Raw genomic sequence first — 23924 nt, 5'->3', positions numbered from 1 at the left:
TCCGAGCTCTCTCTTCTCCAAACTTCTAACCACAAAAGGCCTCTAGCCATACCATCTCTGGAGAAGTATCTGCCCCAGCAGCTCAGTTTCTGGCTGCTTCTCTTCATGGCCAATGGCCATCCACAAAGATAATCATTCCAAGTATTGCTTTTATGACTTGTTTCCAAGTGAGAAGGAAAACAGGGGCATTCCATAATGGCATTCTGTGTTCCCTGTCCTGTAGAAAGAACTTATCTGTTTGGTCTGCATTTGGAGAACACATTCATTCAGATGCTGCAATACAATCATTATTTTGACCATAAAATTATCAGCGAAGCCAAACCCTACATCTTGGAAGCCCCAAGGACAATTAGATGGATTATCAAAGCAATAAGCACACTAGATTATACACATTCAGTCCTCTGTAAAGAACACTCTCATGTTTAATAAAACTGCAGTGGACATACCTTGACTGACAACAGCTACTGAAGGCAGCCTGTGACTTAACCACAGGATACAAGGGCAACACTTTAACTTTTATCCACAAATTAATCTCTCATTGATAGCCATTTTTATGAACTACATTTTTGGACTCCAAACATCTGAACCCCTTCAAAAACAAAAGATCCCAAACAAACATCTTGAAGGGTCTTCCCAAGGAAAGTTCATGGCAGTGAGATCCTGAAAATACTTCTCATGTACGGTGGAAATTTGATGGACCACCAATTTTTCATTTAAATTAGCTTTAAAAAAAAAAGTGACCACAGACATGTTTCCCTATAAGGTAGATATTATGACTCACTTGCTTCTAATCAACAAACATCAGCACACCATGCTGTATTTCAGGAATGAGTGAGTTAGGATGGGTTATAAAGAAAAGAAGGAAGAAAAAGGAAATTGAATGAAAATTATATTTTAGAAGGAGAAGAGTAAGAGTTAAAGTTAAGAGGAGATATGTTCTGTGTCATCCTGGGCTCTACGTATAAAAACACAGTGGCTTCCCATTACATGTAAAGCAGATGTCCAGAGAGTTTCCTATTTTACATGATCTGATCTCACCTCCCTCCTCTCTCGTGTGCTCCTGATTTTCCAGCCACACTGGCTCTTTTTCTGGCAGACATGCCAACATCATTCCCATTATGATGTTCACAAGTGATGGTCCTTTTGTTTGCAAAACTCATCTTTAGATCTGGAGATGACTACCTGCTCTTTTATTATCACCCAGTTCTCTATCCAGATGCAAGGTCCTCGGTGTGTGAGCCAAAGCCACCCTCCCACAACATGTCCTTAACAGAGCAGCATCCAAACCCTTTCTTTCATTCATCCATCTGTTTACACATCGCCCATCTGGTTCTCCCAGTGTGTTTTAAGCTTCCTGAGGACAAGGACTCGATCTTATTCCAGAATGTCTCCTTGGTAGGCAGAGTAAGGTCTGACACCTAATAGGCACTTAATAACTATTTGCCTACTGACTATAACAGCGCAAAAGTGTGTGCTTTTTGCAAAGTGATAAGAACAGTCTGTTCGGAAAGGTCTTTAAAAAGAGCAATTTATCACTGAAGAGCCCCAAGGTCCGGGAAGACAGTTCTCTCGTGCATTTCGGGTGCCTGAAGCCTTTGTCCCGTCGCTGCTGGATTCACTGACTACCCCAAGCTGCCAGTTACACCCAGTGCAGGACACGGGCCCTGAGGCTGGAACAGGTCACAGAGCATCGGAAGCCTAGGGTCCAAGAATAATGAGATCCCAGACCTGAAGTGTTGCTGTATTCTCCTCTGTAAAATGAGCTAGAGTAATTAACTGCAGGACTCAAGGCTCTAATGTAAGTGAGACACTTGGGAACTCCACAATCCTGGGCGAGGAAGGGGTGTGGTGCTGATGAGAATTGATGGCGATTTGAGATCTGTCCTGAGGTCTTGAGCAGGAAGGTTCTGCAAGCGTGGAAGTTGGACGTTCTGCAGAGCCAAGTAAGAGTGCCCCTCTAATAATGGTTAGGAAATGCCCCGGATGTCCTCTGTTTTCTTTTAAAATCCTAACCTGTAGAATGTGACACAGACAACTATCATGCACCCTCTTCCCGGCTGGTGGTTAGCTTACACTAGTGCAGTAGGCAGAGCTGCAGCCCCTCGTCTGCAGCCCAGCCCCACAGCAGGACCACAGGTCCTGCAGCAGATGCATCATTGCTAGATGTGTGCTCAAGTCCTGTGCTTATTACACTGCACACAGCCACTGTGGTGAGACATGAGCTGAGGACCGAGCTCCAGAAAAACCAGTGGGATGGAGAAAGGCCTGTTACATGTGATAAGGCATGGGAGAAGGGAGGTAGTGTCAGACAGGGAGGAACCTGGTGTGAGTGTGATAATCTAGAGTCAGGGGGGAAAGCTCAGGAAGAATGTACCCTTGGCGTTTGTTGTCAGGAGGAAAGGGCTAAGGAAAGGGGGGAAGTATGAGGCACAAGCCCTTTCCTGCTCCCCTCCTGACAAAGCCCAGAGGGCAGGAAAAGACCCCAGGGGGGCATTCAAAGGTGCCCTCTATGGGGAACGGAGGTCCACACAAACGCAGCCACAGGGCGACTCCAGTTGTGGCTCAAATATCATGGATCGCAGAGACTGGCGACCCTATAGGACAGAATGTGGTCACTTGGTTAATAAACACAATGCACAGAACTCAAAGGTCAAGTTCAAGTTTAGCAAAGCTCGCTGTGAAAATAGCATGGAGGGGAAAAATCCTTTTGTCAAATGTTTATGTAACACCAAACATAATGAGGAAAACAAAAAGTGAGTTTCAATTAAAAACCCATGACGCGAGGAAAGAGACGTTTACACAGGGAAGGTGATAAAAATATCCCCTCTGTTGACAGAAAACCTTCTGGGCACTATTATTATGTTGAGTCGCTCTCCAAATGTAAATGTGCCCCCAAAGTGTGTGTCTAAGCCAATTCAGATGGAAGCCCTGCTTCTGCTACTAATCTAACAGGTTCTGGTTATCACGTCTGTCCCTTGGTACAAAGCAATATTCAGAATAAAATAGGCCTGCACATGAAAAGTAAGAGAGAGGATAGGTCAGTCAAAGTGGCAGGAAAAACATCAGGAAAGCTCCCCCAGACTAGCTTTTTTGGGGTGACTGGGCTGAGGAAGACTCAAGAAAATCCTCTCATTAAATCTTTAGGGCTCTGGATGGCAGGAGACCTGGGGGGAGAATGCACACATGCAGATGGGCGGCTGGGTCCCTTCACTGTCCACTATCACAACACGGTCATTGGCTCTACCTCAAAACAAAATAAAAAGTTTGCCAAAGAAAATCTTAACGGCTGTACACCTTTCCAGAATATACTCCCCAAAAAATAAATGAATAAGGTTCCGTCATTTTAATGAGAGGACGGGGAACACTGCCCTACCGCGCCTCCAACAATGTCTAGTCCGAGCTCTGACAGGCTCAGCAGAGAACACAGCCATAGAGGGTGTCAGAAGGCTTGACAAGGCATCCGATATGCTGCCACACAGGTCAGCACATTTTTTACTCTAAAGAGCTAGAGAGGGAGTATTCCGGAATTTGCAGACCAAGGATATTGTAGCTACTTACGTAAGAATTTTCACCATTTTTTACTTTCAAAATTTAAAACTTTATGAACACTGAAATTTTAATTTCACAAGTTTTCACATGTTCCAAATATTGTTCATTTTTTTAAACCATCTACGAACGTAAAATCCAATCTTAGCATGCTGGATAAAATCAGGCCAAGAGCGGGATTCACCTGAGGACCATAGTCTGCAGACCCCTCCTCTCGAGGGTGAAGAGATTGTGGGGCAGAAACAAGCCATCAGGTCAAGAAGATCTGAGGCTGGTTTCCTTTTCAAGTTTCTTTAAAATGCCATGAATATCACTGCCCTGAAACATCCCCAATTCCCCTTGCTTATAACAAAATCAGATTCTTTGCCTCATCCGCTAGGTTATGTTCACATCCTAGATTTTAATTTAAATAGCAGCCGCAGTGGTTGCCCTGGTTGTATACAATGCACACAGAGACCGGAGTGAAGTGGGAAATGCCTGGCTCAGTCTCCACTCCCGCGAGGAGCGATGGCAGTGGGAAAGCGCCTGACGGGAGCCGCGTGCTCTAGAGAGGCCAGGGGCCAGCAGCCGCCACGTGTAATGCTCTCCTGTTCTTATCTTGTAGGCTTTCATATCGGACTGGGCAAGACACAGCTAACTGTGACACATGCAGGAACAGTGCATGTATTATCTATAGGTATGTCAATGTTCTCCTCTTCCCGCTTTGTTATTTTGAGTGACAAATGATGTTTACCCACGGATGCAAGAATCGTCTGGGGCCCCGCTGGGATGATGACATCAGACAAAAAAAGTCAAGAGCCTTTCCTGACCTTAATTCTAGGCAGCTTCTAAATAAGCAACCTCAGGCAGAGAGTCACGGGGTGAGGGAGAGCGTGAACCCATGTATCTTGCAAATGCATCTTAGCGGCGTTTCCGAAATTGGTATAAGTTTGATGGCTTGTTCCCTCAGAATCGATAGTCGTGAACACTGTTCTGTGTGTTCCGCAACGGCTGTGAAATATAAGCCCTTCAGATGGTATAGATCAAAGGCTGCAAACCACACTGTATGTGCTAAGAATACCACAGAAAACGCAGTGTGCGAACCACACTGTATGTGCTAGGAGAACCACAGAAAACCCAGTATGTAGTCTGTTTCCTGCGAACTCAGCAGGATTGTGGCACTTGGGTTCCTTGGGAAATAATCCCCTGTCTAGGGCTTCCCTGCAGCTCAGCTGGTAAAGAATCCGCCTGCAAGGCGGGAGACCCCAGTTTGATTCCTGGGTTGGGAAGTTCCCCTGGAGGAGGGCAACCCACTCCAGTATTCTTGCCTGGAGAATCCCCATGGACAGAGGAGACTGGTGGTACAGTCCACGGGGTTGCAAAGAGTCGGACATGACTGAGCAACAAAGCCCAGGGCTCTGTGTCTGGTCTTACCATTTTTCGATTCCAAGTATATTTAGATTATTCACATTGACAAGAATTCAGCAGGAACTTTCAACAAGCAAAAACCATGTTAGGCTTTTGGCAATAATTTGGGATTTTAAGACACAATCACGACCTTCAGAGAACTTACTATTTTTTTTTTTTTCTTTTTGGAAATGTAATTTTCATAAGCAAAATATGAGAGCAATAAGAGATGTTATGATTTTGTTCATTTTAAAAAAATTAACCCTGAAGAACAATTTTAGTTGATTGCCAAATTATCAAGAATAAAAAGAAGCTGTATAGTTATATCTCTAAGAATGTGTAAAGGAACCCCAATCTCAACCAAAAAAAAAAAAAAAAAAAAAACCCTTCTAAAAAGATCTTCACAGTTACCACTCTCTTATCAAGAAAGGGGAGACAGAAAAAGGGTATAAATGTCTTAATAATGGCAGGAAGCTCTCGTCCACACAGTCGTGGTCCCACCAAGTCTCCAGTCCAGACAGCGCATCCCAGAGGGGGCCCCAGGCTCTTTCCAAGTCGAGCTGGATCACCGTGACCGCTGTGGTTGCGGCAGAAGCAAGCACAGGGCAGACAGGAGCTCCAGTCCCATCGTAGAGGTTCTCAACCCAGAGGGGTTTTGCCTCTCAGAGGACTTTTGGCAAGGACGGAGGGAGACGCTTTCAGCTGCCACAACTGGGACATGCTACATCGACTAGCTAGAGGTCAGAGCTTGCTGACATCCTATAACACGTGGGCAGCCCCCACGACAAAGAGTCAGCCCACCCAGAATGTCAACTGTGCCACGCCTGAGAAAGCCTGCCTTGCAGGAACCACGGCCTGGTTCCGGGCTAGCAAAAGGCACACCCTAACTGCTAAGGCCTTGGGGCCGCCTGCAGGGAGCCGGGCCCCCTGCAGCAGCCCTGGCCCAGCCTCTCAGAGGCCTGGTGGCTCCCCACTGTTAACAAGGACGTGAAAATGAAGCCCCCATGCAAGAGAAGTCAAGCACTCTGAATATAAACCTACGGAGATGTCTTTTCACTACATTCATATTATGGGAGAAAGCTTTGAGTCCAACAGTGAAGGGATGTAAGTGACATAAAATGAAACGCCTGCACTCAACCAGTCAATTAGGGAAAGAAACAAAGAATCGAGAGCTCCTGGCAGAAATATCTTCACCAGTTAGCTTTTGCCACTCAGGAGCTAAAACGCCTCCAGTCTCCGTGCAACAGAGCAGAGTGGTCACAGATTTGGAAAGTGAGCTTGATGACATAAACCCATTCAACATGTTGTGGGTGATTGAAAGAAGAACGTATCTGGACACTCTTCAATGTAACTGAGGTAATTTAGATAAATTTAGCTGTATATACAGAAGTAACTTACATTTAAAAAAAAAAGTGATATTCAAAATGATTCAACAATCAAGTGCAGGAATTAGCCTTGAGGGGTTACTGCTTAGATGTGGCTCACCCAGCAAGCTGTATGAACCCCAGGATACAGGCCAATGACAAATTTTTCATAAGAACTGGGAGTTCCAGCATCACAAGAATTTAACAAAATTTAGTAAGACTCGCTTGGAGAAGGAAATGGCAACCCATTCCAGTATTCTTGCCTAGAGAATCTTGTGTCCAGAGGAGCCTGGTGGGCTGCTGTTCAGAGGGTCGCACAGAGTTGGGCATGACTAAAGAGACTTAGCATGCATGCATGCATTAGAGAAGGAAATGGCAACCCACTCCAGTATTCTTGCCTGGAGAATCCCAGCGACAGAGGAGCCTGGTGGTTTGCCGTCTACGGGGTCGCACAGAGTCGGACACAACTGCAGCGACTTAGCAGCAGCAGCAGCAGTAAGACTCAGTCACCCGGTAGAGGGGTTGCAATCACTCGGCTCATCCCCTGCACACTGGGGAAACGTGTACCTACTCACAGAGACCTCGTCATCAAAGACGTGATGGTAGAAGGTGGGCTGCAACCTCAGGAACTGGGCAGAGTAGGCACCCTCACCAGCCACACCACCCAACTGTCAGCTCCCTAAGTGCACTGAGCGTCCCAGGAGAGGCAGGACTAGAGAAAAACTGGAGTTTTCAATCTCTCTTTTGGGAAAGTATTTTAAAATACCCCGTTAGCACATGTGCGTGCATGCTCAGCTGCTCAGTCATGTCCGACTCTTTGGGACCCCATGGACTGTAGCCCGCCCGGCTCCTCTGTACATGGAATTCTCCAGGCAAGAATACTGGAGTGGGTTGTCGTTTCCTACTCCAGGGGATCTTCCCAACCCAGAGACTGAACCTGTGTCTCTTGTGTCTCCAGTACTGGCAGGCAGGTTCCTCACCACTGAGCAGCAGGGAGGCCCAACAGAGCGACCAACAAAAACAAAATTTTCTGACACCCAAACCTCTGCTGCAAAGGGAAGTTACTCTGAAGGCTTAGTAGTAACATTTCAGCTGGACTCCCACTGCCCCACAAAAGCAGTCTTCGTGCTACAAATTCAAACAGAAATCTCCATATTATTACTAAGTCAAACACAGATACTCATCAAACTGTTTCCTAATTTTCCTATCACTTTATAGAGGATATAACTTAAAATTATAACCCTAAAATTGAACAGTTACTCTCAACATGGGTTATTAACATTAGCACGAGTTTTCTGAGCGCTAGAGATGATAAGAGGAGACAGCCCACTTCTGGTCCACTAATTGGAACACCCGTCAAAAATGAAATCATAAGCATGTTGTTTGAATTTGAATCATAAAACTTGGGGTCTCACATTTAAGGTTATGCCAGTCTTTTGAGGTGAGGACCAGATGTCTTCTGTGCCTGTGGTCACCCCAGCTAGACTTCTGAGTTATCTGCCACGAACCACACCCGCTTCCCTGCAGTGGAACATGGTCTTGAGACAGCATCTGAGTTCGGGAGCCTTCTGGGTGTCGATCCACCCCTCCGTTTGTCACACTCAGTACTTTGTAGCAGCCTCCTCGTTCCAGAGCATTTCACCCACAGAAATAATTCCCTCTTGCCTCCAGTGTAGTGGTTTATGTAACACTCAGATAAATTACATCATTTCAATGGTGAGAACAAACAGCATACGCAGATCCAAGCCCAGCGTCCTCTTGGTGAGCGCACAGCTGGAGAAGTGAGGACAGAGGGTCAGGGATCAAAGACAGAGAAGTCTCTTTGCCAGGAGCATCCAGCCCAGGTGGGTGGCAACACTGTCCCGGGGGGCACAGTGGTGGCTACTCCAGTCCTTACACTGCCATCAGAGCACCAAAGATGGATACAAGAGTGGTAACCGGCAGCTGTTGACACACCCAGATAGGAACCTTCCCTCACGGTTCTCTTTTGCCAAAAAAAGCATGGCAATTGGGGAAGAAGGGGGGATTCAGCCAGATGACGTCTTCGTGTTCGTCAGCCCTGTCAATCCTCAAATGTCAAATGCTCCCTGAAGAATAGAGGTTTCTTTGACAGAAAAGCATCCAGAACTCAATAGGGCAGAAGGACTCACCTGTCCAGGTAACCCTGCTGCACTGCAGTTGGGCAGGCAGACATCTGGGAGGTGAGCCAGAGGAACTGTCCAAATTGCAAAGGCTTTGAGAAAGAAGTGCCTCTTTTCTCATGGAAGAAACTGCAACGCCCCTCCATCAATTCCGGCAAGTACCTCTGTAGAGACAAGGCCATCGGGAGAAGACAGGTTCCAGCTCTGAGTCTCTGCAGTTGGCTCCATGCCTGGCTCCAGCAGCCAGGTCCTCAGCTATCAGGGCCTGCACCCTAGACTTCAGGAACGCTCTAGGGGCCCCCGGACCACCATCTCTGCTGCTCTTCCAGGTCCTTCCCGTAGGATGCCTGCGGCATCTCAGGACTGAAGAGGTGAAAGGAGTTTCAAAACGAAGACCTCCTCCAACGTCGGAGCCTGTGGTTGTCCCAGAGCCCAGGTGAACACAAGGGGCCCTAAGAGCTGCCAGTCTCTCCGTCTTGCAATTTGTCATACCTGCGTGCTGGCAGGCCCAGAGCCCTGGAGGTCAATGAATTTGACCCCGCCTGTCTTGCATTTACACATTGCTTTTCACCCGAAAACCAATTACTCTCTCCGAGCCGTGTAAGAATCCACCGTGTTGCCAGTAACACTTGGCCCAGGGACACGCAAAGGGGGTCGTGTCCAAGATGCGGCTGCCTGCCTGCATATTCAGCAACACAGCCCTTGAATAAACGCGTGCCTCTGCCAGGGATACGTATTTCTCTATAAAACAACAAGTCTGCCATGGAAATATACAGGGCATGGAGGAAAAAAAAAAAAAAAAATCAAAGGGACAAAAGATCTTGAAGCAATTTCAGGGGAAAGGGCACCACCAAGACCACAAGCAAAGGGTTGGAGACATCAACCTGCCTGGGACGGAAGTTTAGGTAGGGGGCCCCCAAGAGGTTAGGGCTCAGCTGCCATCCTCAGTCTTCAGAGGGGCGTCCATTAGATCTCTCAGTCCTGTGGGACTGCAGGAAGGGGTCGGGTAGGTCCTTTCTAGCTCTGAAATCCCGTGAATCAGTGGTCTACAATAATGAAATGGATGGAGCTGAGAGCTTCACAGAAAACACGTTGTTAGTCTCTCAGTCGTGTCTGACTCTGACACCCTGTGGAATGTAGGCCACCAGGCTCCTCTGTCCATGGCATTTCCCAGGCAAGAATACTGGAGTGGGGTGCCATTTCCTTCTCCAGGGGATCAAACTGGCATCTCCTACATTGCAGGCAGATTCTTTACCACTGAGCCACCTGGGAAACCCAACAGAAAGTCTACTTGGAGATAAAAGTCTGGGCATTCACAGGCATTTCTCAACTGAAAACATCCATTCCTATATTGGCAAATCAATTTACATAGAGCCAAACATCCATCCTTGGGCAATGGGTTTGTTCCGCTTCCTAGATGTTGAAACTCCAGGCCTCCAAAGTGACATCTTCCATCCCTGGGAATTTGGAGGTGGTTAGCAAGACAACATTTTTTTTTTCCCCCTAAAATGACACTCCTTCCATTGTGATCTGGACCAATTGTGAAATTCTAATTGAAGACCATCTCAGCATGAAACAAGATAACAAGAGATACAAGTTTTAGTTTTCTGTAGTAAAACTTTTTCTGACTTAACATCCATATTCCCTGTCAAAATAGGCTGTAATTATTTCAAAAAATGTTTGAAGGATAAATTACTAATATAATCTTTGCTCATAAGCAGTTGAAATGCTTTGTACCCACCCTATCTCGGTAAGTCTCTTGTCAGACTAATCTGATGAGTCATGCTAACTGATGACTCATCCTTTGTTCACATTTTGCTTCAAGAAGGAACAATGCAACATACCATTTCCCCTGCTTAACTGAAGTGGTAAATTCGTAAAATAATACCACAACAAAATGGCCTGAATTCAAATGTGTGCATTGTGATGAGGAGAGCCTCTGCTAGCCTCAATTCAAAGGCTTTGGGGGAATAAAAGCGAGATTTAAAAGATAATGATGATGATGATTCAGATTAATTAAGTAGAAGCCTTACCAGAATTTCAAATCTTCCTGTAAAGCGTTAGAATTCCTACCATCAATACCTTCCGGAGGAGGAGGCTGCCCACACCTGTGTCCTCTCTGTATCCTCAGGGCCATGGCACGGCTGACCTCGAGCCACACTACTAATTATGCAGTGAATTCCTGGATGTACTCAGCACCCAAAGGGAAGGGAACGCTGCTGGTCTGCAGGTCACTTTGTTTTCAGCACCCCAGAGGGAGGCAGCTTGCAGGATGCCCTGTTGTCCATATCATATTTTCATCTTTTGATATGAGCCACTGATGGTCAAGAATAGACAAAATTTCAAACCACCATTTTGATAAAATACTCGAGTCCCTTCCATTCAGTGTTTGTATGCATTTCTTCAGCAAGCATTTTTCATGGAACTCCCAGGAGATGATGGGCTTGGCCCCGGACAACAGGAGACGAGGAATTGGTGAGCTGGCTGAAGACAGCCCCACAGAACCCCTGCCATAAGATCCCTATAACAATAGAGCGGTGACAACAGGGAGCCTTCTATTCCAAAGGTGAGGGCCACGGACCCAGTGAGGAAAGGCAGAGGACAGGGAGCCGAAGGAAACCAGGATGCTCCGGCGGGGGGATGGCGGACTCAGGAGACGGGACCACCTTGGAGGGGCACCACATTAGAGCGGGTCTAGGTGCTAGAACACCTCTCCCATCTCCCAAGCTAGAGGGTTAGAAACAACCAGAGGGATCCAGGGGGATAAACAGCCAGAGCATTTCCAAGGATGGAAGGGGAGGGCTTGTGGCTGGCACATAGCATTCATCCTTACAGCAGCTGGGGAACTCTCCACTGTGCTGCAATCTTTAATTGCTTATCAAAGAGGCTCCCAGATTCCACAAGGTCTTCTCCAAAGAGACTGGAGGATTTCAGGAAAGACGAGAAAAATACTCTCATTTTATGAGACTGAAACAAGGATTTCACAGAATTAACGGTTTGCATTTTCTCAAATCATCGATGGAAATTCATTGCATCATCTATAAGAACATAAACCTGAAGCTGCAAAGATCCCACATGAAATGTGCCTGGAAGTGTCACTGATCCCAGAGCACTGCAAAAAGGGAGCTGGTGAGGGTGGCAGCCGTCAGGGCAGGCAGCAGGACTGGGTGTCTGGAGACTAATGAAGTCTTATTGTTAAGAGAGGTAACTGCATTTGTATGCAGAACTGGGGCCAGTGCTGGCCTGTCCAGAGCCCACTTGGAGTGGAATCTTTGCCGTCTTTGTCCTTTAGTGATTATCTCTTAGTGGAAGTGGCTTCCAGCCCTGCTTCAATTACCACCACTTGTGCATATTAACTTCTTAAACAACATGAACTGATGTGGAGGAAATTAGCCTTTTGTCTAATACTTAGTGCTCTTGCCTAGAATTTACAGTGAGTGATGGGGCGGGAAGAGATAACAGAACAGATTTCCCTGGAGAATATAATACCTTAGGTGATGTTGCTCTGATGTAAGGAAATATGTTTTAATAAAGTAAATTAAAAGTGAGAGGGAAAAAAAAGTGATTTAACAGACCTCAAAATTCTCCCTGAAAATTCCCCAACCCAGTAATCCAAGCTTTGTCTGTTCTATTAGAATTCTATTTCTTTTTCCCCAGTATGTAAGGATTAGGTTTGAAGATCTTTAGTGACATTTTACTAACCTTTCGTATCAAAAATTCTAATGTGTAACTGAGTACAGCTGTAAAATTGAAAACTGATTTCTCATCTCAACATATTATTTGTAAAGCAATTAGTTAACATTTATTCAGCAGAGAAAGGCTAATTATACTGCCAGCCCTCCTCTTAAGACCCTCAAAAGTCAATATTAATGAGGTAGTCATCTATGTCCAAAACAGTGTGAAGGGGTTATGTTGTTAGTGTCATGAGCAAATCAGTGTAATTCATTTTTTAGATGACCGTGGAAATTTTCCTTTGGGGTAGATATAGCATCCGGTCCTTAAAGCAACAACCATGTAAAGTTCCTGGGTGACTCAATGACAGGAGAAGCCACCTGGAGTTGGCAGGGGTCCCTCAACTGAAACTTCTCCCCCATCAGCCTCCCTGAAGGTACTGGTCCCATAGACATCACATTTCTGGGGAGGCAGTGGGGAGCTCGGGGCTTCAGGCTGATCACTGGTGACACCACAGGACATGCATCGGAAGCTAATGTTCCTCTGGTCTGTTTGCTGAGAGCTGTCACTGGTCCATATCTTGGCTCTCTCTGCTCATGTCAGAACATGGGGAGCTCCTGAGAGTATCTTCAACTCAGGAGGCTTAGAGGAGCTGGGTTGCTTTGCATGTTAGCTCAAGCACTGTGACCCCAAGAAAGCATTCTTCCCTGAGCAGCAGACTGTCCATCCTCGGGATCCAGAACAGAAGACGGTGATGGCCAAGACCTCGGCTGACCTGACTCAGGTCACCTGGCTGGGCGCTTCAACCCTGGCACCTGCAGGACTCACTGCAAATGATTTTGGAGAGTCCTGTGTTCTCTCCTTTTAACTGCCCTTACCATCCATGTCCTGCCTAAAGATGTTTGTTCTTTTTTTTTTTTTAATTAAAAATGTGTGCTCTTTGTTGAGGCCAGGAACAGCAGCAGATTGGCAGTCCACATTTAATACTTATCCACCCCTTCTAAATATAATCTCTGATCTTGATGACTTGCTAGGAGTGTGGCCTCAGTTACGCTTGATACCACTCGTTAGTGATCTGGTCCCTTTCTTACCCAAGAAATTATTATGGGTAGAGGTTACAAACAGTATTTAGTCTTTCTGCTTTGACCTCTCTGTGGCTTGAAATTATGGGAGGCTCAAACACAGTTCCCTCATCCCTGTGCACCTGGCCAGCCCTCAGATTTGAGCTCTTAGCTGCAGCATGGGTGGTAAATCAGTCTTTCTACTCCAGAGGAAGTCACAGATAAGAAAGATACCAATGGTGGGGCTTCAGCCAAGCCTAAAAGGAATGACTATTCTCCCGTGTGGGCAGGACACGTAATAGGATGTATTCAGAAAGGTCACAGTCCAACTATAATTTTAGCTATTTCAGAGTATAATTTATAGCTAGCCAGCCAATGTTTTGCTTTTTATACCCATAATTTCTTTGCCATAGGATATCATGAAAAGGGGATAGATCTTATAGTTCAGGGATTAATATTACTGAATGCCCATTTATTTCTGGTATTTTAAATCTTACAGTGATTCTGTAAACTTTTATCATGCACCTACTGTGTGCGAGAGTGGTGGCAAAAGAGGTTCATTATAATGAATCATTTCTATGTTCATAGCCTTAATATTGGAAACGATCAGAATGAGATCCATGTACACATAACAGGTATATAACATGGGCACATTCTGTGTATATATGTTCGTTTTTTAAAGATTTTTTGATGTAGACCATTTTAAAGTATTGAATTTGTTACAATATTGCTTCCGTTTTACATTTCGGTGTTTTTGACCCAAGAGGAACGTGTGATAGATCCTAGCTCTCCAACCAGGGATCAAACCCGCATTGCCTGCATTGGAAGGTGAAATATTAACCACTGAACTGGCAGGGAAGTCCCCGTATGTCCCTTCTAATGAGTATTATAACTAGGGAACAAAGCAGCAGCATTCTGCCGAGAATGGAATTGATGGGATATGGGTTTAGGTCATCAGTTTATTTCAGTAAACCGAGATTCTGTGCTGAGCCTGTCACAGTATTAAAGGCACCACAGAAGACGCTGACGTCAACACAGCCTATCCCTCGATGAGTGAGGGAACTGAGAAAAGGCGCTACGATCAACATGAGCCAGAAGTGCTCTGGTGAACATGTGTAGAGACCCTCAGAAGTTGGTCCAGAGGGGTTTGGACAGGACAGGGAGGGGGCAGGTATACGTGATGGGTCTGGAACATCCATGGAAGGAAGAGGCAACGGTGACCTAGGTGCACAGGATGAGCAGTCACGGGGTCTCAGGTTTCCCTAAGGTGGCTCGGGTACTTGGAAATCAGGTTAGGGTGGGGGCGAGGTGGGGAGAAGACACACCGGATGGCTGTTTCCGCAGCCAGAGTGAAAACAGCTGAAGGTCTGTGAGGGCAGAGGAAGTCCCTGGAGCTTGCTGAGAGGCGGCTGCCCCAGACCCAGCAGATGGGAGCGGGCGGGAAGGGCACGTCCAGCCAGAGCCAAGGTGCCCAGCTCGCCGGCTGAGTCTGGGAAGGACAGAGCAGGAGGCTGTGGAAACGACGCAATTCTGGACATGCTGGCTGGATGGGACTCGCCAGGAGTCACGTGGAGATGTGTCCGGGAAGGAGGATGGCTGTCTTGGGTCCTGGTTCTTCTACTCTCTGAAGGCACAGCTGGGGTCGTGTATGTAAACCCGTGCCCAGAAGTGAAAAGTGACCTGCCTGCTCCACCTGGCCTGCAAGGGGGCGCGCCTGACCTTCAGCTTCCTCTGAACAACGCTGTGTCCTCCGTGGGGCTATCAGACTTGATGTATTGTTCTGGGGACGCTGTCTGTCCCACCCAGGCCCACTGATGACAGCCTTCCCACACCCCAGTGAGCTGGCTGCCCTGGGCTTGCCCCAATTTTCACGCACATTTGGTGGCTCCAAGGAGCCCCCTGGCAGTGGGGGCATCTCCACCGTCACTTCCCAGCCCAGGAAGCTCCAGTGCCCGAGGGTGGCACGATGTATCCACAGTGGCAGAGCATGAGTCAGACAGAGCCGCACGGAGCCCCGATGACTCTGTGATCTGATGCAAAGAGAATGAAAAACAGAGGCCTCTGCTCCGCAGCCCACTGAGCCCTGCTGACACTATCAAGATTGGAGAAGTCAGACATCTCAGGTTTTCTTCCAGTCCAGGACACACACAAGTGCCTGGGAGCCAAACTCACCCGCTCTTGACTCTTCACGGCTACCCCCAGGAGGGGATGGAGAAAAGGATGCTCTATGTCCATTTCCCCTTAAATTAACTCGAGGAGCAGGCAGCAGCTTGCTTAGGCAACTGTGGCAAGGCTTGGGTATTTATAGGAGCAGCAGACACCAGAGCGTCTGCAGAGACGCCAGGACCACGCTCCTCTGCAGAATCGTGTGACGTCGTGGGGAGAAGCGTTACTACAAGCCCGGCAGAGATGCCGGGAGGACAACAAAGCCTGGGCCGGTGGCCAGAGCAGCCGGAAGTCCAGAGCAGATTTTTATTTCCTTGGAAATGGACAGAGTGATAATTCTGTTAGTGAAGTCCCTATACATAAAACTTCCATTTTCAAAAGAAAAAGACTAACCAAAGACGTGAGGTGTGTGTCCTCTGGACACACATACATCATACATCATACATCACAGGGAGTCCTGTACATGTGGCCATAGGTTTTAGTGGGCACGTCGGCCAGTGCGGCGTCACTGCCCACTCAGCTCTCAGAATGTGCATTTGGCTGGATGGATGCAGGCAAGGAAAAGAGAGATATAAAAGGTAAATACTAAAAGAACCCAGGGGTTCATATCTTGTAAACAGTTCAGGGACTGCTCCTGGATGACCCAGCACAGTCTTCAGGCTGCCTTTGAACTCAGGACCAAAGGAGAGAGCACGCAGGTTAGGTGAGGCTGGCTTGGCTCCAGCCCCTTCACACTCTGGCTCGGAACGTCCCGAGTCAGGACTTCTTCCAGAATGCTTATCCTCCGGAGGCGTGAGGGCTCAGCCTGCTGTACGCGTCCACTCGACAGCCCATCACAGACACCAGATCTCACCTGCAAGAGTCGGGCGGCACCACCAGCAGCCCCCTGTCTCGTGTGCGGCTGGACCCTGAGACCCCGGAGGTGGCAGGAAGCTGTGTAACCCCCCACGGAGTCCTAAGAGATGAGGCGAGCCCCAGAGGTCAGACTTGGAACACCGGGGGATGCATCTCCAAGCTGGAGCTGGGGTGGCATGTCCCGCCACATGATGGACGCACGCCCCCTTGATGGAGCTTAGATGCGACATCCTGCCGAAAGCCACACCAGGGCCTGTAGCCCCCAGGGCAAGTGGGAAGGGACTCAAAAGATGCTCCTAGGATCTCCTTCGCAGAGCACAGCTGGCCATTGGCCAGCGCACCCTCGCACCCCACCCATCCTAAGATCTTACTGCAGACCCTCCCAGAAAAGAGAACGTCAGGAGTGGAAGTGGAGACAGCAGGCTCTGAACAGATCCTGGTGTGCGATTTGCAACAGAAGTTTCAGAATCTTCTTCAATTAGGTTCTGACAGAAGACAGCCTGGCCACAGATTCCACTGGGAGAGGACTCCAGCGCCACTGCCTGGGGGAGAAGCCCTGGTTATCTTTATGAGGAGGGGGCTCGCCAGGGGGAAGAGCCAGGGGGCACCTCCAATATCATCAACCAAGACAGAGCAGCCCAGGGCAACTGGGATGAAAGCTGCTATGGGATTTGTGTTTTAAGGCTCATGTGTTAATTCAGTAAACATCACACAGGTGACTGCCACGGCTCAGGCCCTGCTGTAGGTGCTGGGGGCAGAGACAGGTGGCATTCACCCTGGCACAGCAGCTCCGTTCAGGGGATGGAGACAAAATGATACAGAGCCAAATTCATAATCATGCATCATCGGTAGTGGGTGCAGAGGAAGAAGAAAGGACGGTTCTGGGGGACCTTGAAGAAGGTGCTAGAAGGTCAGAAGGCCCTGTGTGTCTGGGGACAGAGGGGTGAGGCGTGGCTGCCACCCCCGAGCCAGGACACGTGCCCCAGGCCGGGGAGAAAGTAACATGGTGACTGCGGCCCCACACCCAGCTCTGGGACGGTCACAGCCGCCACCGCCACCACTCACACAGGCAGCGTCCCCGTGATCAGGGTCCAGACCCAAAGCGAGGGCCGTTGCCCCTCCAGAGGCAGTGCCCCCATCCCCACTGCCAGGCCCCATCCGGACCGCTCACTATGTTAAACAGGGAGGCATGGGCACAGAGTCCAAGTGCCCTCGAGTGCCCACCGCTGGCTTCCGTCCAGAGTGAACAGGGGCAGCAGGTGTGGCTTTATCCTGGCCATTTGGCCGCTGAGACTGAAGGGACATGTTGCCCTGTGTCAGCTAGAGTCAGCCAGACGATTAACCTTCGCCCACCGCCCTGTCCAGCCAGCTGTCTGCTTCTGACTCGCCCCGCTGACCCGGTGAGCTCCCTCCTAAACGAGAAAAGCCCCGCTGGACTGAGCCCTTCGCATCATTCTAATCTGACCGCAGGGCACGGCGCTCCATAGTCTGCCTGGCGGGTGCCGGAGCACCACCTGACAGGCAGGTGTGCAGTCACCTGGGGCAACAGACCGGGCGGGAGGTGCCGGGCTCAAGGTCACCTCGCTCCAGGGCACTCCAGGTCACTCCCCGCACAAAGAAACTGCTCTGGACGGCAGCTTCTTGGGCACGGGGGACTCCAGACAGGAGTCAGCTGACAGATGAAGTCGAGTCATCTTGTTAACAAGGACTCAGATTAGATTATGCTGTGATTACATGGTTCTGCGGTGTGATAAATTGGTTAATAACAGGATTCCCACTGTAGATGCTTAATGGGAATTCAATAATTACAGGTACCAAAATTGTACCGTTGGCCCAGGAAATGCTAGTGCCCGCCCTCTGATCTAATAACACGAAAGCTATTTGGGCCTATTGAGATGGTTATGATCTGGAGAACACGCTTTCAGTACTAAACCTGGACAGATACTGGCCTTGACAAAACGACTCTTTTGTGCCTACGCTACCATATTGGATACCATAACATCTCACAGACTCAATGGCAAGGTTCTTGTTTTCTTTGTTAAATGTCCAAGTCAAAGAATACTTTCATAGATTGTTGCCATTATACAATTAGTGACCAACAGATGATAAGGAGAAAGTAATATTTGAATCGCATTTTATAGTTTAGGAAGTTTTTATTTTTCAAGGGAGACAGTACGGGAGGATCCTTATCGCTTTCCAGTGAAATATCAGGGCAGCCATTCTTATACCCCTTCAAGCGAAGGGGACTGAACCTTGAGGAGGTGAAGGGGTTTATCTGAGCTCCCCTGTCCCACACCCCCCACCACAGCACCAAAGGGGAAAGCCACAACGGAGATCCCCGTTCTTCCTACTGAAATGATAGACGAGGCTCGCGTTTCACAAAGGCAGCGTGTCCTGAGGTTTGCACTTTTCACAACTGTCCCCAAGAGGAACCAAACCTCCATCAACCCCTGTTGTAGACTAGCAGGTCATGAGTTCACGGGGTTTTATTCTATTTCCTATAAACTGCAGCATAATGCAAAGAGGCCATTTCAAATGAAGGGGGGGGAAAATCATTGTTTTGGGAGCAGAGAGAAAACTAGTCATAAACTTCTCTGATGGTATTTTTAATTTTTTACTAATATAGCCTATGATGATAAGAAAAATGGACCAGTGGGTTTAAAGCATAAAACGGTCCATTAGATGGGTCTTGAACTTGTTTTTAAAGCTCCAGATAATACAGCTTTGCTGTTTTGTCTTTCCAAAACGTCAAAATGTGGCTAGGATTAACGGTTCTCTAAATCAATGGAATATCATGTTTATAAATGGTTTACAGTTCCACTGGATATAAAATGTTATGAGCACATGTATTATCATCACTGCTGAGCCTGTACTGAAGTCTACGGGCATTTCGATGGGCACCCAGAGCAGACAGGGAAGGGGCACGGAGCGGAGGTCTCCGGGGGCCTGGTGACACAGCACCCAGGTTCACGTTACAAGGGTCCAGGCGAGGAAAGCAGAAGGGAGCCGGGCCCATCGCCCCTTGGCTGACCACGGAAGACTGACACTGGAGCAGGGGGTCCTACGCAAAGTTAGGGGCCCGCAGTGGTCCTTCCCAAAGCCATGGAGAGCTGGGAGGACTCCAGGCAAGCTGCAGCATTATTAGGAGAAATTTCATGGCAAACAAGATACACTTAAAAATCCGCTTTAATGCTGTCGTTCTAACACAAACACTGTCCCTGCTGGTGAACGTCCTTTCCTATGGCTACATGTTTGCACATCATGGCTTCAGGCGTGTAATTACAATTCTACGTTATTTGCACCGAATACTACGTTTTTGCCAAAAAAAAAAAAAAAAACATCTTTGAGAACCACTGAGTGGCGTTCAGTGGTGTTGACTTGATAAAACACACATTTTTTGGATATTTGGGTTCTTGCCACTTTTTCAAGCAGATGAGATTTTTCAAAGGAGCCCAGAAGCCAAGGTCATGTCACTTAACAACAGTTTCAGGTGAGATGAATGGATTACTCTGACCTTGTGAAAAGCTGCAGAGCTTCCAAGCACCTGGTGCAAATGTACTAAGATGACCCCTAAATGCTCCATATCTTTGCTTAACTATTTATTCCATGAAGCACACTTATGTAGTCCATTGACAAGCAAAAAGGTTATTCACATGTCACATTTATGGTTTCAACAGCCTATGCTTTCACACCATGTACACTAATAAAGCTTCAGGGGTGTGTGATTAATGTTGTTATTTTCAGAAGAAAGTGAACTTTTTGGAGATAGTTCATAATGATTGAGAGTTCAAACATATTCTCGCCAATTGCTTAATGTTGAGCCTTAAAATGACATCATGAACATCATCCAAATGATCATTACGTGGGGAGGATGGCACCGAAGTCTGCTGTCACTAAGGGAGCTCTTTAGACAGGAAAGACCGAGCCACTAAATCCGTCCCTCTCTTTGCTTTCTAGTGTGGAGCTAGATTTCAAGCAGCAGGAAGACAAACTCCAGCCAGTTCTGCGGAAACTTCACCCGTTCGAGGAAACTCAGGTCGCACCCTCGCCTTACACTCAGGAGACGTACTCCTCAACTCCCAAGCAAAAATCCAAAACTGAATCTAAAAAGCACGGACGGTGGAAACTCTGGTTCCTTTAACCCTCGCGGTGTTTGGAGTCTGAAGGCCGTCTTGAAAACCCACTGGAGTTCAAAGTAAAGCCTTTTCCAAAACTAACAGGATGGAGTGAAGGGTGGCTGGGCCGGGCGTCACCCAGTTCTCCCCGTGCTTACCAAAAAGGCCTTTGTGACAGATCAGCTCACAGAGGCAAGGGAGTGCAGGTCATACCTTGCCAGCTGTCTCTGCAGTTCGGGGGTGTGGGATGTAAAATCGGAAAGGAAACCTAACACAGTCAAAGGTGATACCTAAAAATTCTATGCCCCTACCCCCAGATCGGCAAGGATTAGGTTATCAACCTGCAGAACGGCAGGCTGTCACTCTGTAACACAGCGAAAACTCATAATTATTTTCAAGCCTTTATTTTTTTTAAATACTGAGAAGAAAAAGTAGCCCTTACGTTTGCAAAGGACTTCATTTTTACGTTTAATTTTGCAAATAAGCGGGGGTGGGGGGGGAGGGGGGTGTGCGAGTGCAATTTTCAGCACATCAAATTCCAGAGAAAGCACAATTTTTTTCAAGTGGTCGGAGACCATGAATAATCTCTAAAATGTGACTCTATGTATATTTGCCTTCATGTGCTGTAGCGCTAAGCCAAGTGGCATCTCAGTGTCACACTGACACCTCGTATTCAGCGTCTCCTTCATCTCCAGACCGGCGACACGCTTTCTGCTCCTGCTCAAAATGGCCAGCAGCAGCCAGGAGTCCCCCAGAGTCAGGACATGCTTTTAATCACTGCGAGTTGACAGGGTCAGCGCTATCGGACACTAAGCTTTCATAGATCTCATTTTTTAATCTTTTGGTACCCAAAGGCCAAATGATAAATCCTGGCAAGAATCTGAAAACCCACATAGAGATACACAATGGATTATACAGACACCGATAAATCACAGGCATTCTCTGCCACCGGAAAGTGTTTCTGTGGATCAATCTCTGAGACACTGTTCATCACGAAAGCCTAGCCAGATGTTTGAGACCATTCGTTATGCTTTGTAACAGCTGGGGAAGATCTGACCATCTCTAAGCGAAACCCTGTGCTTAGTTTAGCTGCTACCGACAAACCACCTTAATGTCACCCACATTTAACCTGTTAGTGAGCTGTACTAAATGACAATACCTAGGGGAAAGCTGTGAATCAAATGTTTTTAGCTCTTTTTTAAAATAAATCGTGTCACCTCGAGTTCTCTTTTGATTACACATTGCAATATAAATCTCAGTTCCTTTATTTTTTCACTCATTCCTTTGCACCTTTGCAGGTACCTTTTTATAGAATTCAAAAGCCCCTACTCTATTAATGACTCTGTCTATCAAATTTTGGCTTTTCACAATAGGAAGTAGGCATCTTCTTTTGCCTTTTTTTTGGGGGGGGGAGGGTACAACTTCAATTTTGAGTCATTTGTGAACGTACAAGGAAGCGGAGTCTCCTAGTCTCTGTCCAGCCATTTCTGATCTAATCTCATGCTCACACGCACACCTTATTGATCAGATGCCAATAGGGTGGTCAACCTTGGTAAAAGGATCCACCTGCATTTCTCAGATTGGAGCTATTTCTTGCCATGCGTTTTCCTTCTGACTCAACAGCAAATCTATTTTTTGTTCTCAGTGTTCTGATTCTACAAGGACCTTAGTGGGCTTGAAAAAAAAGAAAAGAATGACAGGAGTATCTCACGTAAGCATTCTTTGGGGGTTACTCCAGCTCTCTCGCAGATGTACGCTTTAATTAAAAGAAAAAACATGCATCTTTTGTGGAATCGATATATGAGGATATGAATCCTTGAATATCACTTAATAGAATTGAGAAATATTTTTGTGCAAGGAGAAGACTGAGTTAAGTTGATCAAATACCATGAAGGAAGTGCAATTGTTTCGTGTAGAGATAAAATTTGAAAAAAAAATGTGTTTCATGTATTTTATACTGTTTTTAACTAAAGTTATAAAAACATGTTTGCAACAAGTTATCTCTCCTTGTGTCTTCAGAACCCCGACTGTCTCAGTGAATTGAAATGAGTGTTAGCAGCTTTCTGCTTAGTACCATAATTCTGTCTACACAAGAGGACATCCTCGTAAACAAAGTAATATCACTGTCTGAAAGCAGTCTAGACCAAAAAAAAAAAAAAAACATTTTCAGAATCTAAAAGGAAACTGAAGATAAATGAATTCCCATCTAAACATGAATCTATCTTCAGAATAGGAAAAAAAATATTTTCAATCTCATTTCATGACTGCAGCGTGTCACTCACAGGTGATGACTCTTCTCTTAGAAAGATTTACGTAAAATCTTTGATACAAAACCAAGGTAAGAAGTACCGTGTTCCCGCATATGTAGATGTACACGTGGCATTACGTATAGAGATTAAATTATTATACTTGTCACTAAGTTCTTTATTAATTTTTAAATAAAAAAAATCAAAGGTCATGTTTTGTGCGGCTATTAAACTTATTTCATAGTCTCATTAGTTTGGGAAAAGAGAAGCCATTCATCTAAGGAAATAATAATGAAGGAAGGGTGTTCAGGCTGAAGAGAACGTCACAGAGTCTTCAGAAGAGGAGAACATTCCCAGGGTGCGGGCCTGGCCTGGCGGGGGCGGGGCAGGGGCAGGGCTGGAATCCAGCTCAGACTCAGTTGACCAGGTCACACCCGCTGGCACAGCCTTCAGCTGCCAGGAGGGCGTGATGGTTTTTGAGATCAAAGGGCACCATGCATAGGAGGATCTGGCTGAGCTCTAATTTTTGAAGAACCTCAGGGACAACCAACCTCACTGGTATTTCCAGGGCAAGTCCTCTCATCCCCCCGCCTCCCCCGAGGCAGATTCTAGACCATCCGTCCAGCAAGTGCCCAGCCCCAGGAAACTGGCCGCCTCCTTCCTTTCTTCCTCCCTCCCCGGGATGGAAGACCAGGGCCTCCATTGGGCTGAGCACTCTGCCTCTCCCATGAAGACCAGCCCAAGCCAACCTCCTCTCCCAAGGTATAAGGCCCTGCAGAAACCTAGGAGGGGAGAGTCACCACCTGCTTTCGCGGGCTCTGCAATAACAAAGTCCGCTCACAAGGATGGGGCTGGGACAGAAGGCCCCTGCTGCCCTCAAGTCCCTCTGGGCAAAGAAGGGGTCAGGAGTCAGGATGGAGTCAAGATGGGGAGGAAGAATCCATGCCTGGAGCACCTGGGGAAACTCCAAATCACACTCGACAATCATCTGTGAGCCGCACGCTGCTCACACACGTGCTCACACCGTGCTGCGTCACAGGTCCTCTCTTATCGATAACCAGATTCAAGACATTCTGCACACAGGTGCCCACCTATCACACTGCAAGTGTGTGACTAGCCTCCAAGGAGCGGTCCCAGGGCTCTGCATATGGTCCTTCAGTCTCCGACGATCCCCCAAGCAGAGTATGATCAGGGGGAAGTCAAGACGTGGGAAAACCTTGCTCTCTTGGAAAGGGCACAAGAAGTTGGCAGAAGTTTCCCCCATCCCACGAGGTTGCCGAGATGTCCGTTGCCATGGAGACCTGAGGTGTGGCAGTCATGGCGTCGTCATTCATGGACCCACACCAGGCTGACTCCAGTCTCAGATGGTAAC

General features: G+C 47.3%; 2 protein-coding genes across 8 annotated transcripts in view; one reads left to right on the top strand and one right to left on the bottom strand.

The window, feature by feature from the left end:
* INSYN2A (inhibitory synaptic factor 2A) overlaps positions 1-22302 on the top strand; it is a 40538-nt gene extending 18236 nt beyond the window's left edge. Inside the window, exons 2-3 of one of the 2 annotated variants that reach the window (XM_086377719.1) lie at positions 4151-4222; positions 20149-22302. In XM_086377719.1, coding sequence (XP_086233845.1) covers positions 4151-4222; positions 20149-20332 — 256 coding nt within the window. In that variant the 3' untranslated portion in view covers positions 20333-22302. The remainder of the gene's footprint in view (positions 1-4150; positions 4223-20148) is intronic. The other variant, XM_086377720.1, reaches the window with a different exon arrangement.
* Positions 1-23924, bottom strand: part of DOCK1 (dedicator of cytokinesis 1) — a 562075-nt gene that overhangs the window by 318461 nt on the left and 219690 nt on the right. The gene's annotated exons all lie outside the window — the stretch shown is intronic.

The sequence above is a fragment of the Bos grunniens genome, chromosome 26 (genome assembly GCF_055505025.1).
Source record: "Bos grunniens cultivar Pamir isolate PY7600 chromosome 26, Bosgru_T2T1.0, whole genome shotgun sequence".
Taxonomy (NCBI): Eukaryota; Metazoa; Chordata; class Mammalia; order Artiodactyla; family Bovidae; genus Bos; species Bos grunniens.
Note: the sequence above shows the minus strand (reverse complement) of the source record. Positions and strands in the feature narration are given on the sequence as shown.